Source organism: Rhinolophus sinicus, linkage group LG06 (assembly GCF_036562045.2).
Source record: "Rhinolophus sinicus isolate RSC01 linkage group LG06, ASM3656204v1, whole genome shotgun sequence".
Classification (NCBI taxonomy): Eukaryota; Metazoa; Chordata; class Mammalia; order Chiroptera; family Rhinolophidae; genus Rhinolophus; species Rhinolophus sinicus.
The window spans coordinates 109,766,152-109,778,996 of NC_133756.1; the positions used below are offsets into that span (position 1 = coordinate 109,766,152).

Consider the following 12,845-nt stretch of genomic DNA (forward strand, 5'->3'; position numbering starts at 1 on the left):
ATGCCTATTGCCAACAACTGTTTTAGGTCCTGAGAATACAACAGTGATAAATGATAGTGCTCAGACCAGGGCTTATCCAGGACGGAGTTTTTACTGTCAAAATAGAAAACTTAAGTACTATCTAGAGAAATTTTTTGTAAGGTTAGATGTATTCAGTTAGATGTATTTAGTTATTCTGAGGTTATGCCCTTCCCCCCCTTTTGGTCCTAAAATGTCTTTCCTTTTATAAAGTAAAGACATTAGTAGATGATAGATCACACCACCACCCCCATCCCCCCATTTAAAATGCCTTAGCAAAATAAAAAATTGACTACCTCATGTCATTTCCCAACATTTTGATGGAAATTTTACTAGCTCACAAAACCCCAAAAGCCTACATCTGTTGATCAAGAGACTTCACCCATCTGTGTATTCGATTATACACAGATGTTAAACATCTGAATCCTGCCTTCTATGGTTTTCAGCTAATTTTTTTAATGTTCCTAAAACCATGTTGTGGCTATCTTCAAAAGCGAGAAGTGAAGTGGAAAGATTCAAAGTCTGGCACAGAACAAATCATGGGCCTAAAATAGAGGTGTAGAAGACATTAATGTGGTAATCTTGTTTCTATCTGATTTATGCTTGCAAATATTTCTTGACCAAAAAATAAGAGTTTGGTGGGTGTTTTTGTTTTAGTTTTATTTTTTTTGTATTGTGCAGCGTTCATCAGTTTTGTCTTGTAACAGGTTCAGAAGAAGAACCCAGTCCTGTTTTGAAAACTTTGGAAAGGAGCGCTGCTAGGAAAATGCCTTCCAAAAGTCTAGAAGACATTTCATCAGACTCATCAAGTGAGAATAAAGTTTGCCCCACTGTTCATGCCCCTATCTAAGCTTCAAAATGCTTATGTGCTCGTCTGTGGCCTCACTGCATGCTGTGAAGCAAGGCAACCCCCCTAAAGGGGGGCTTAACAGATGAGAATAACCTTTCCCAAGTGAGCTAAAGAGTCTCACCCTAATCCAGCTGGAACTTTGCTTCAAAAATAATGCATGAGGTTTGGTTACTAGAACACTAGATTTCCTTGCATTGAAGAATCCCAGTTTGCATGTTTATTCAAGTACAGTGAGTTTTAAAAGATAGTAGCTAGTGATTCTAGCAGTAGCAACTAACATTGTGTACTAGGTGCCAAGACTCGCCTAAGCGTTTTACATGCATTATTTCATTTACCTGGCGTAAGCAACCCTGTGAGTGTCAAGTTGTTGTCCCCATTTTTCAGATGAGGAAAATGAAGCTTAGAGAGGTCAAGTAACTTGCTTAGGATCATACAGCAGAGCTGGGACTCAAAATCAACAGACTATTGTCAAGAGCATTTACGAAGTGACCATGTTGTACATGACAGTGTTGGATGTCTGATGAATTTTGCGTGATGTGGAGATGAATTAGTCCCTGGCTTCAAGGACTTTCCTTTTTCTTTTATCCCTTCTTTTCATGTATTTCTTTTGGACACGGGAACTATAAGCCTAAAGACTACCTGACACGCAACACTTAAGGCACAACTTTCCCCACTGGCTGCTGCTTTAATGGGTGAAGGATTTCTGAAGTATGATAAAACATAACGTATGAACATAGGGACTTGTGAGCCAGACAAATGGACTTAGCAATCATGACTTCTAGGGGCTTTGTTCTTATTATTTTTAAGCTAAGATATACCCCCAGGATTGCAGATGGTCATGAGAAAGTTTATTGAGTGAAAGTTAATCACTGCCAAACTTATGATTAAAAATTGACCATTGTCATGTTTAGAATACTTTTTATGCATCTGCAATTGAGACTAGGAAGTCAGAATTTAAAAAGGAAAAGGGGGGGAAAAGCCACTAAACAATGTCTAAAATTCAGAGATTCCCAGGGCTCCAAAGGCAGTATTCCTAATTTGGCATGCAGTCCTAACCCTGCCAAAGATGTTGGAATCTCAGGCTTGGAAGGGACCTTGAAGGTCACCCATTCCAAACTCCCTCCAATGCAGGAATTCCCTCTAAAGCCTCCTCAACAGGTGGCCAACCCCCACATCCTCTGGAATGCTTCCAGAGGAGTGTGCAATCCCGTTGTTGGACAACCCCGATTGTTCTTGGTGATGGGCCCTGAGGAAAAAACAAAACAAAACACACAACCTCAGCACCGATTGTTCAATTTGGCAAATTGAACTTGCCTGCGTAGCTTAAGGCTATTTCCATGGTGCAGCTTTAAAGTACTCAGGAATGTGTAGGGTTAAAAAAAAAAAATCACCATCAGCTGATGGGTATTCCTGCACGCTCCCTTCCAAATACCGATACCCACTCTCACACTCGCCTGCCAAGATTCCACTTAGCAGCTGGTCCCCAGTTACATCTCTTCAGTTGACTTCCCAAGCAAGGCTCCCAGAGGCGTACACAAATGGTGATGCACACACAGAAATATTTGTTAATGACCATGGGTTTGGGAAGGTGTTAGTCATGGTTAACATCTCACCCTTTTTAGAAGAATAGAGAGGCTGTTGCAGCCCCATGCTTTCTCCTGCTGCCAGCCGATTGCTTTCTCTGAGCTAACCCTCTAACCCTTGGGAGTCCGTGTGCAGCAGTATGCTGATGTAAGCTGCGTCGGGGCTGAAATGGGAGCTCCTGCTATGGCACTGGCTCAAGTAGCTAATCTAAAGAGAAAGTATTTGGGGGAAGACATCTTGGTTGCACCCCTCACTGCATCTTGACTAATTGCTTCCAACTCCGGGGGCTTTCAGGGACAACCTCATTGTTCTTTCTCACCAAGGGTCAGCCGTGTTAACCATTTGTTAATTTCTCCTGAACAGATCAAGCAAAAGTAGATAATCTGCCAGAAGAATTAATACGTAGTGCTGAAGATGGTAAATATCTTTATGTATTTGCATGTCTGTCTGTGTGTTAGATTCTGGGGCGCTCTGGGCAGTCACCGGGATGACGCTGTTGGATAAATAGAAACGTCATTTGCTCCTGGGTGATGAATGGTGCCTAAGTTATTATGAAATGGTTTTGACTTGGTGCATTTAATGCTGTTTGTTTTCTTAAGGCTTCTGCTAGTGATAGCGTTGTGAGGATCTCATCGGAGACCCTTGGGAAGCGAGGGTTTCTATAAATAGAAAATTGTATTTCTGTGGGAAATAGCGGATTTTTGCTACTCTGACTTGCAGCAGAGCTCCCTGTGAGTGGGTTCCTCGGTTAAGTTGTTTCTATATTTGATTCTCAAGTTCTCAGCATTTAGATCTCCCTGGGCATACCTGGTAAAGCTTTATATTCAAAGAAAAAAATCCTGGAACAAAAGTGGGGATCCTGCCTCTGCTCATGTAAATGACAGTATAGACCAAGGGTAAAATGAACTGATTCTGACTATTATGGAGTCAGAAGATTTTGAAGCTTATCAGTTCATCAGCTATCACTTGGCTCCGATATAAAATGAATAATGGAATAGTGCCTTGGTGGGGGGAGGGATGGAAAGGAGTATGATTTTTATAGTTCAGCAATCATGCAAATGTATAATTTATAGTTGTATGCTGGAATTCTGTTTTCTAAATTGCCTTCACTATAATAATAAAAATGTGTATTCACCGAGCTCTCCCATATAAAGGCAGCAACAGAGATCCTCAAAGATCATTCCTTACTTTTATGTAATAGTTTTGTCTTTCTCACTCTGTTTACAACAACCTCATCGAAATAGGTGGGACAGGGATTTTCACCTTCATTTTACAGATAAGAAAAGCTCTGGGAAAGTAGCTGCCTTGTCTAAGGTCCTGTAGCTAGTCAGTCAGTGGAGGTTAGGACTAGAATCTCAGTGTCATTACTCCTTGTCCCGTGCTCCTTCCATTTTCTTAGCAAATTGGAGGAAAGATACCAAACAGCTCCTATGCTGGATGTCGTATTTTTAGTTGAACAGGAGCCCTAAAGAAGCTAAGGAAGAGTCAAATTGGGGAGTGGATCAAAGCAAGCTGAAAACCTGTCAGATGTATTCTGCAGTCTCACTTGTGAAACTGACATTTGAGCTTTACTTGCATGTCTCTTTAATCCTTCTGTTAAAATGGTATTTATTCTCAATGTTGCTCTTCTGAGTAGATCAAAAAGCAGATCAGGAACGAGATACAAATGAATGCATACCAGGAAGTGAGTAGCAGGATCTTTCTCACAAATGACTAAATGTTGCCACTCTACACGATGTTAAATATACTGAAATAACTAACCCCATTAATAACAGCTTTATTATTGGTACTAAACTCTTGCAGCTTACAAAACTATTTCATTCTGGCAAGGGTTTTATTGCAAACTGTTTACTACTGTCTGTGTTGAAAGATTAATTTGTGGTTCCATGGAGGGAGAGTTACAGATTTTAAAAAATTATTTTATATACATATACAGGTATTGCCTATATATGTTAATGGTGAGTATAATCCTTTTGTTAGTCTCTCTGCTCTTTGAGTCTTGGCTTAAAATAAAGTTGGCACCTTCCAATATCACGTGGCTTTTCTGTTGCAGTATGGTCTTGAGGATTGGATCTCTGTGGCCTTTACACAAGACTGTAGACGTGAAGCAATTTATCATTTATTTGGAGCGAAGAAAGAACTGTACTTTGACAATTAGTACGAAGTGTGGTTGTGTATGCCACTGCATATTTGTAGAAGCAAATGTTATTATGTCCAGGGTTTAGGTTCTGAGGTTCAAAACTGGACTCAACCGGTATATATTCAGTGTGTAAAGCAAGTGAACATTTGAATCTTAAGAAATAAATGTACACTTGTGGGGGCGAATATCCCTCCATTAATTAATATCCACTGCCCAGCAAAGATAATGATTCTTCACTCTTTTCTGTTCAATCATAAGATGACTATACTTACCTGTGACTACTGTGTTGAGGACAGAAAGGACATTAAAAAGGTGTTTGTGGGCCTAGCAAAGCACGCAGGTATGCGTGTGTGTCTTCCGAGCTTCCGGATTTCAGTCAGTTTCATAGTCCTAGACGCTGGAGATCTGACGATAATGATACACGTGCTTGCCCTTAGGCGTCCATGGGACTTTTAACAACATTTTCCCCTGTCTTTGGATGTGCTGATAGGTCTTAATGACAAGAGCAGCTTAAATGAGGAGCCATTAGATGGAGAAGCAAAGTGCCAATGCTAGAAAGCAGTGACAGCTAGTCTGAAATCTGAAAGTGTCCTCGTGAGGTCCCCCTGCCAGAGATGAAGTTGCTCTGCTTTGGCGCATGACTTAACCAAGTCTTAAGAGCTACCTAGGAAAAAAGAGAATCCAGGCTTCAGCCCTTGGTGTGTGTTCTCTGTCCTGCTGCGGCAGAGAAAACAAGACCGCTGTCCCTCGGAGGGGTGGTGGGTAAAAGGGACTTTTTCGGTTGCTTTGGAACTGGCAAATCCTTAAATTGGGGCATCTTATTTTGTCTTGCTGTTTTGTTCAATGTTTAGTCTGAGGAGTGAACACAAAACACAGGCATAGATATTTATCTGTCTGTCCATCTGTCTATCCGTCCGTCCGTCTGTCTGCCTGTCTGTCTATCCATTCATCCATCCACTATATCTGCATCTTCATTTGTGACCTCCTGATTAGCTTAGTTATTGGTCAAGGCAAATAGAGTAATTATGTAGTGAATTCTGGATAATTAATTTCTCTCTAAACTGATATTTTCTAAGATGACTCTTAATGCCTGGGCTGAGATTATTCTTTTTCTCTAGTGAAGAGTGTATTCTTACCACAGGACAAAATGAAATACATGATCTGTATTCTTGAAACTAATATAATATTGACTGTCAACTGTAATTGAAAAAATTTTTTTAAATGTTTAAATGATTAACTGAAAAAATGAAATATGTGATCAAAACATAAATAACTAAAGCCCAATAAATGTAAAACTGACTACAGTTGAGTAGGGGATATACTTTGAAAATAATAGGGAACAGTATTGTGATAAAAAGTTTTTGCATACTCATTGGGCTACCCTGTGCCCTCATGGGACCTCATCTTACACTGCTTCTGTATAAGTCACTCAAATACACCCACATCCACACACACACACACACACACACACACATACACAAACATACACGGGAAGTGATTAAGGGGGTTACCATCTTGTGAGACACATAAATATATTTTGGTACATTTGTGAGCCTAAGGCTAGGTGAGAACTATGTGAATAAGCAAATATTTAATATGTGTAGTTCAGTTTTCAGTTTTCCTTCATTAGATTTCATTTAACTAAAGATGACTTTAGCTAATGCTTAGGGCTGAATTTGAGACTTTTGAGTTACATATAGGAATATAATTTGATTTTTATGTTTTCTTAGCATCTCTTTCAGGGATAAAGCAAAGTCAGTATATTTGTTTCACATTGAAAAGATAATTTAAAACATCTCTATCATAATATATTTTTCTGGGGGGCAGATATTGGGGAACATTGTGTTTCTCCAGGGTCCATCAGCTCCAAGTCTTTGTCCTTCAATCTAGCTGTGGAGGGCACAGCACCATTTTCAATCTTAGTTGCAGGGGGTGCAGCCCACCATCCCATGCCAACCCTGTTGCTAAGAGCTCGTGCTCTAACCAACTGAGCCATCTGGCTGCCCCTTCGGCAGCTCAGTGGCAGCTCATTGTCTTCAATCTAGTTGTGGAGGGCGCAGCTCACTGGCCCATGTGGGAATCGAACGAGCAACCCTGTTGTTCAGAGCTCGCGCTCTCACCAAAGGAGCCATCTGGCTGCCCCTCTATCATAATATTTTATTGTTGTTGTTTAGCAAATACGTATATAGAGCCTACTTACATGGGCCAGGCACTGTTCTAAGTGCCTTGAAATATATGAACTCAGTATAAAAGCTATCACTACAAGAAAAGCTTAGACATTGTGATTCTTAGACAAAGAAGAAAACAGTGTTGTAAAGAGAGTTATATAAATTAGGAATATAATTCATCATCTTATTACCGTGTTTCCCTGAAAATAAGACCTAACTGGAAAATAAGCCCTAGCATGATTTTTCAGGATGACGTCCCCTGAACTTAAGCCCGAATGCGTCTTTTCGAGCAAAATTTAATATAAGACCAGGTCTCATTTTCAGGAAAACACAGTATGACTTCCGCACATATTCTTACTGTAGCAGAAAGAAACCATCTGCTGCATTTTCATATCAAATTCTTGGAGTATCCTAACTCGAATCATTTAAACTTGGCCTTAGGTACCTCTCTTGAAAATTCTCTGAGTTGACAGGTATCTAAATAATTTCAATGTCTATAAAGTAATTCATTTTGAAATTGTAACCTTTCCTAATTCTGAGTGAGCAACATTGTCAGGAAAGTAATCCCCACAATCACTAAACAAACAAACCTCCTCTTAGACACTCAGTAGCCAGGGCACATTTGTGATTGAGTTGTGTACAAAGATCCTTGCTGTCTGATGAAATAGTTTTCAGCCTGCAGCATGTTAAAAATATATCTCAAGGAGATGAATCAATAAATTAACAGATCTCGTGGTTCAAAATTCTGATGTGAAAAAATAAGTTAAAACCTAATTGCATAGGCAGCACATTTTACTATAATTCAAATCCAGCTCCAGTTCAATAAAAACGAACGGTTTTTAAATTAATTTTTATTTTCTATTTGGTTCAACTCCTTGCTAGTTTTCCCTATGTCTTTTATAAACTGCATGTTGCTTACCTTACGTGCATGTGAATTACTGTACCTTTAACCTTTTTACAAAAACATCTCTGTTCATAGATGAAAGAAAAGTGTGTTTTCAACTTATGCCTTATGTTTGTCTGACAATTGTATGGATAATTTTGAACGAAAATGCTGCTGTTTAGTTTCCACAGTGCCTTCTCAGCCTGATAATCAGTTTTCCCACCCCGACAAACTCAAAAGGATGAGCAAGTCTGTTCCAGCATTTCTCCAAGATGAGGCAAGTTTGTCTTTTGTACCTTCAGAAAAAATGGAACGAAAGAGGTGGATTTGCTATGCCAAGGTTGGTGAGTTTGTATTCAGCCGGGGCAGAGACCAAAGAGGTCAGCAGGACTGACCCTTGCCTTTCATATCAATAGAGGTAGTGTTGTTCATCCTGGAACAAGGCAAGGTATGTCTCATTTGACTCCAACGGTAACTCTTTCTGGTAGAGAAGTCAAATTGCATAGATTTGGGAATGTGACTTTTGTTTCAAAGTGGGTACAAAGTAAGAAATCCAGGCAGAAATATGTTGGCATGAACTAACTACTCCTCGTTTAGAGCAGAGTTGATTTCTGGAAGCTTAGTCTAGGTAGCGTGACTAGCTTGAAAGCATTTGTTAAAATAATTAACAATGATATAGCAAACTTTAAGGATGTCTACTGGGTGTAGGCACTTTATATACATTATCTCATTTAATCCTCCAGCAGCCCTGCGAGGTGGGCTCCCTCACGATCCCCAGATGTTACAGATGAGGAAACTGAGACTAAGAGAGGTGAAGTAACCTCCCTCAGCTAGAAAGAGGTAGAACCAGGACCAAGGCCCACATCTGACTCCCATGCTGTTACTGTCTCAAGTGAGAACAAGACTGTTACCTACCACTCACTGAGTACCTCATTAGTATCAGGCACTTCATATTCATTCTGTTATCTGACTCTCACTAGCTCAATGCGGTAAGTACTGTTTTCTCCATTTTATAAAAGAAGAAAGGGCCTCAGAGAAGTCAAGTAACTTTCCCAAAATCCCACAGCTGCTAAAAAGTAGATCTAGTACTGTCACTCAGGTCCTTTGACGTAACTAAGATTCCATGTTCTTGCAACCAGGCGGTTAGGAGTCTGAGCTTTGACCTCAGACATTCCTAGTCCTGACTATGCTGCTGATTTGCTGTGTGATCACGGACAAGTTCCTTAACATCCCTGGGTCTGGTTTCCTAGTACCTACCTCCTTAGGTTGTGAGGACTCAGCGAGCTAATGTGGAGAAAACAAATAGCGTGGTGCCTGATACATAGTGAGTTCCCAGTAAGTGTTAGCTATTACTGTTTGCAGGTTGGGTCTGATTTTTGATGGTGAAATAAAAAGCTTCCTCCTCAAGCATTCTCTTCGTAGATGGAATATGAAGAAAGCTTTGGACAACACATACATTATACCCCTCCTCTCCCAACCTTCTGGGCACCATTCTTGGGCCTTAGATGAACTGTTAACTGCAAACAATCAGCTCTTGCATGGGCTTAAGAGCCCACATTAAGGTTCCTTTGGAAAGAACCACTCATTCTTTGAAACTGACTCATTAGTTGGAGGCCAACCGTGGGCACCTCGTGGAGTTTCTATGCTCTTATACCTTTGTAATGTGCTTTGATCTTGGAGGGTCATGTGAATGGACCGTATAATAATTCGAGAGGCAAATAATGCCAGTTCCTGCCTGTTTTTTTTTTTTTTCTCCGCCCTTCAGTTTTAACCTGCTGTCTCAGTTCCACACAAGAGTCCAAATCATTTGAGTTTGTGCATCAGAGATGTCAAATTAAGCTGTATCATTTTCCCTTTCAAAGTACATGGGGGTTGGACAGAATACTAAAGAAAGTGGAGATGAAATCAGGCCTCACTCCTTTGTCCATTATCCCTTTGAGACTTAGCATCAGTAACGTGTTGAGTGCCAACTGTGTGAAAACCAGTGTTACAGGTCAACAAGACCTTCCAACAATTAACTAATCATCTGATATACTAGGTAGAATGTAGTACATGCTATAATAGAAGGAAATCGGCTGCAAACATGTGGGGGAAAGTGCAACAACAGAGACTTTAGAAAGGCTTGGATTTTTTTTTTTTTTCTAATCCTTGAGTATTCTTTTGTCATCCATATAAGTCATCAATTTTGTTTTTCTTTAACTCCTTTCTTAATCTGCACTAGAATTGGCATCTGTTATATTGATACATAATTGCATGGCCCTGGAATATGTCGGCATGAACTAACTCCTCCGCCATAAAGGTGTTTTCCTCACCCCAGGAGCCATGAACTGCTTCATAAGCTCTCTACCCTCCAAAGGAGCTCATTCTGAACCATGACGTTTTAAAGCTGCCATTTAATAAACTTTAGATCTAAATATAATACTTATTGTTGCTATTTTTCTTTCTTGACCCAGGTAAATATTTCCTGAGACATATGTAAAATAAGCACTTTGTTACTATTTTTTTTCCATAAATGTGTTAAACTCTTAATGTGGGTAGAATGTATAATTTAATATACTTCCCTATAGCAACAAATAGATAAGCACAGTAGCGCTATAGAAATTCATATGAGGTGATTTAAATTTTTTTAAATATATAACTTTTAGTTAAAACAGATCAGACTAGCATTTATTTTTCCTACTTTAATAGTGTCATAAGTAAAAGGTTTGATTTTTAGGAAAGTTAAAGCTATGTTAATAATGAGAGAAATGAAGCATGACATTTTATGGTTTGACACTAAAACTTAGACATTTTATTGTCTGGGTAAAGTTAATTTCTCATATATATCAGTAAAGTTCTTCAAGGAACATAAATATGTAATATTAAGAAAGAATAAGAAAGCTCACAGTCATGCTGTCTTTTGTATCATCTTGGGACTACCTTGTAGATGAAAAAAAAAATCATTCTGTTACTTTGGTAGCTAAGCACTGCTGTCCTCCTTTAGTGAGGTCCAAGGCAGACCACTCAGCCCACCCTGAATCCCATTCCATGGCAATTAGCACTTGTGTCCTTTGACCTTGGGAAATATCATAGATCAGTGGGATACCAAAATATTATCTTTAAACAGAGATTCTGATCTTGACTCATTCTGCATTTAAATTTTGTGTATATTATATGATGTTTTGTAGAGTGATGACAGAGAAACAGATACAGCATCAGAAAGCAGTTACCAGCTCAGCAGACACAAGAAGAGCCCAAGCTCTTTAACCAATCTTAGCAGCTCCTCTGGCATGACGTCCTTGTCTTCTGTATGTAAACAAAGGCTCCATGTTAATATCTCACCGCTTGCGTGAACCTCGCTCTGCCATGCTCCTGCTACTGTAAAATGGCCTCCTGTTGTGTTTCGCAGATTCCAAAGGCACAAGCTTTTACTTCTAAACCACCATTAGCTTCTGGCTAGCTACATCTTCCTTTTTCTTTTTTTTTAAGCATCAAAGAGTTCATACCCGTTATAAATCAATCTGGTTTTTTGGATGTAAGCACTTCAAAAATAAACCTGAATTTCCAACAAAATGAACCACTAAATTTTTCTGTGCAAGACATGGATATCTATTATAAAGTCTACTTATATCAGATAGGCTTTTATATACTGTTGGCGGGTACAGAATTGTAACTCTCTTAGCAAGCTTGATGAATAAAAGTGCTGAATCCCATAAAGAATAGGAGAGGTGATTCTGTGCCTTATAGAAGGCTTCTGAACAGGGTTTTAAAAGAAAAGTTCTTTCAATGTGGTTGCTCGCATTTGATTTAGAGAATTTGACTTTATGTAGAACTTCTTTCTTAAAGTGAGGTAGTTGTGTGTGCTTGTAGTATGTGTGTAGAAATATACAGAGGGTGCCAAAAAAAAAAGTATACACACTTTAAGAAAGGAAAAAAAAAAAACTATTAAAATTACATTGATGGTAACCACTTTGAGCACCTCTTGTAATTGCAGAAGTCAAATGTGACTTGTATTCATCTTTTGTTATTGGTATATATTGAGTATTACAATTTTAATACAGTTTTTTCCTTTCTTAAAATGTGTATACATTTTTTGACACCCTCTGTATATATGTAAATATATCTACATACACTAATCCAAATATTTCTCTAATATACATACACCTGCACATGTACATAGCTCTCCAGGTACATGGCCCAGGTATGCTAAACAAATGATAAAGCTGTGCTTAAATTCTAACTACCGTGTTTCCCGAAAATATGACCTAGCTAGACAATCAGCTCTAATGCGTCTTTTGGAGCAAAAATTAATATAAAATTCGGTCTTATTTTACTGTAATGTAAGACCAGGTCTTATATAACATAATATAATATAATATAATATAATATAATATAATATAATATAATATAATATAATATAATATAATATAATATAATAATATAATACCATGTCTTATTCTACTATAAGACCAGGTCTTATGTAATAATAATATAATATAATATAATATATAATATAATATAATATAATATAATATAATACTGGGTCTTATATTAATTTTTGCTCCAAAAATGCATTAGAGCTGATTGTCCGGCTAGGTCTTATTTTTGGGGAAACACGGTAGCTTCACATGTCTCAAACTTTTTTTTTTAAGGATCTATTTAAATTGAATTTCTGCTGCTAACAATCTAATGCATGGTCTGGGGAAGACTTTAAACTCCCTTCATCAATCATCCATTTTCTACCCTTCCTGACCTCTAAAAGCTTATGGCTCAGTCAGCATTTTCCTAGATTCAGTGGATGGGTAACATAGTAAAATTCCTTTTTAGTGCCTTGGAAATTGGATCGAGCAATGTGTCACTGTGATTTGTGTGCCTGGGGCTTCTCACATCTCCTTTCTTTAACACTTTAAATACTAAGCATGCCTAAAGATGGAATTCTGAATACCCCTTACCATAAAATCACCCTGCTATGAAACGAGCCAAAATCTAAATAACTTTTCATTTCACTTTTCATCTATGTGTTTTAGGGGCAATTTTTTAAAACACTAGTTGGGCTATGTATTGTCATGTCAGGTTGTCTGTGTTGCTGTGTGTTTATGCCATATTAAATTAATTGCTTTTATATGCAAACTAGAGAAATAATGGCAAGCAAGTTTTGATTTATATCCATGATCCGTGTGTTGGGTTCAAGAACGAGACAGAGATGAGCGCTGCATGTTTCTG

General features: G+C 38.5%; 1 protein-coding gene across 32 annotated transcripts in view; it reads left to right on the top strand.

Annotated features, from left to right (window-relative positions):
- The window catches only part of SYTL2 (synaptotagmin like 2), a 104,241-nt gene that overhangs the window by 78,627 nt on the left and 12,769 nt on the right, over positions 1–12,845 (top strand). For 11 of the 32 annotated variants that reach the window (XM_019739596.2, XM_019739605.2, XM_019739600.2 and 8 more), the window contains 5 exons: positions 726–827; positions 2,816–2,869; positions 4,089–4,136; positions 7,826–7,920; positions 10,811–10,930. In XM_019739596.2, the coding sequence (XP_019595155.2) occupies positions 726–827; positions 2,816–2,869; positions 4,089–4,136; positions 7,826–7,920; positions 10,811–10,930 (419 nt within the window). The other 21 variants (XM_019739601.2, XM_019739608.2, XM_074335652.1 and 18 more) reach the window with 14 other exon arrangements.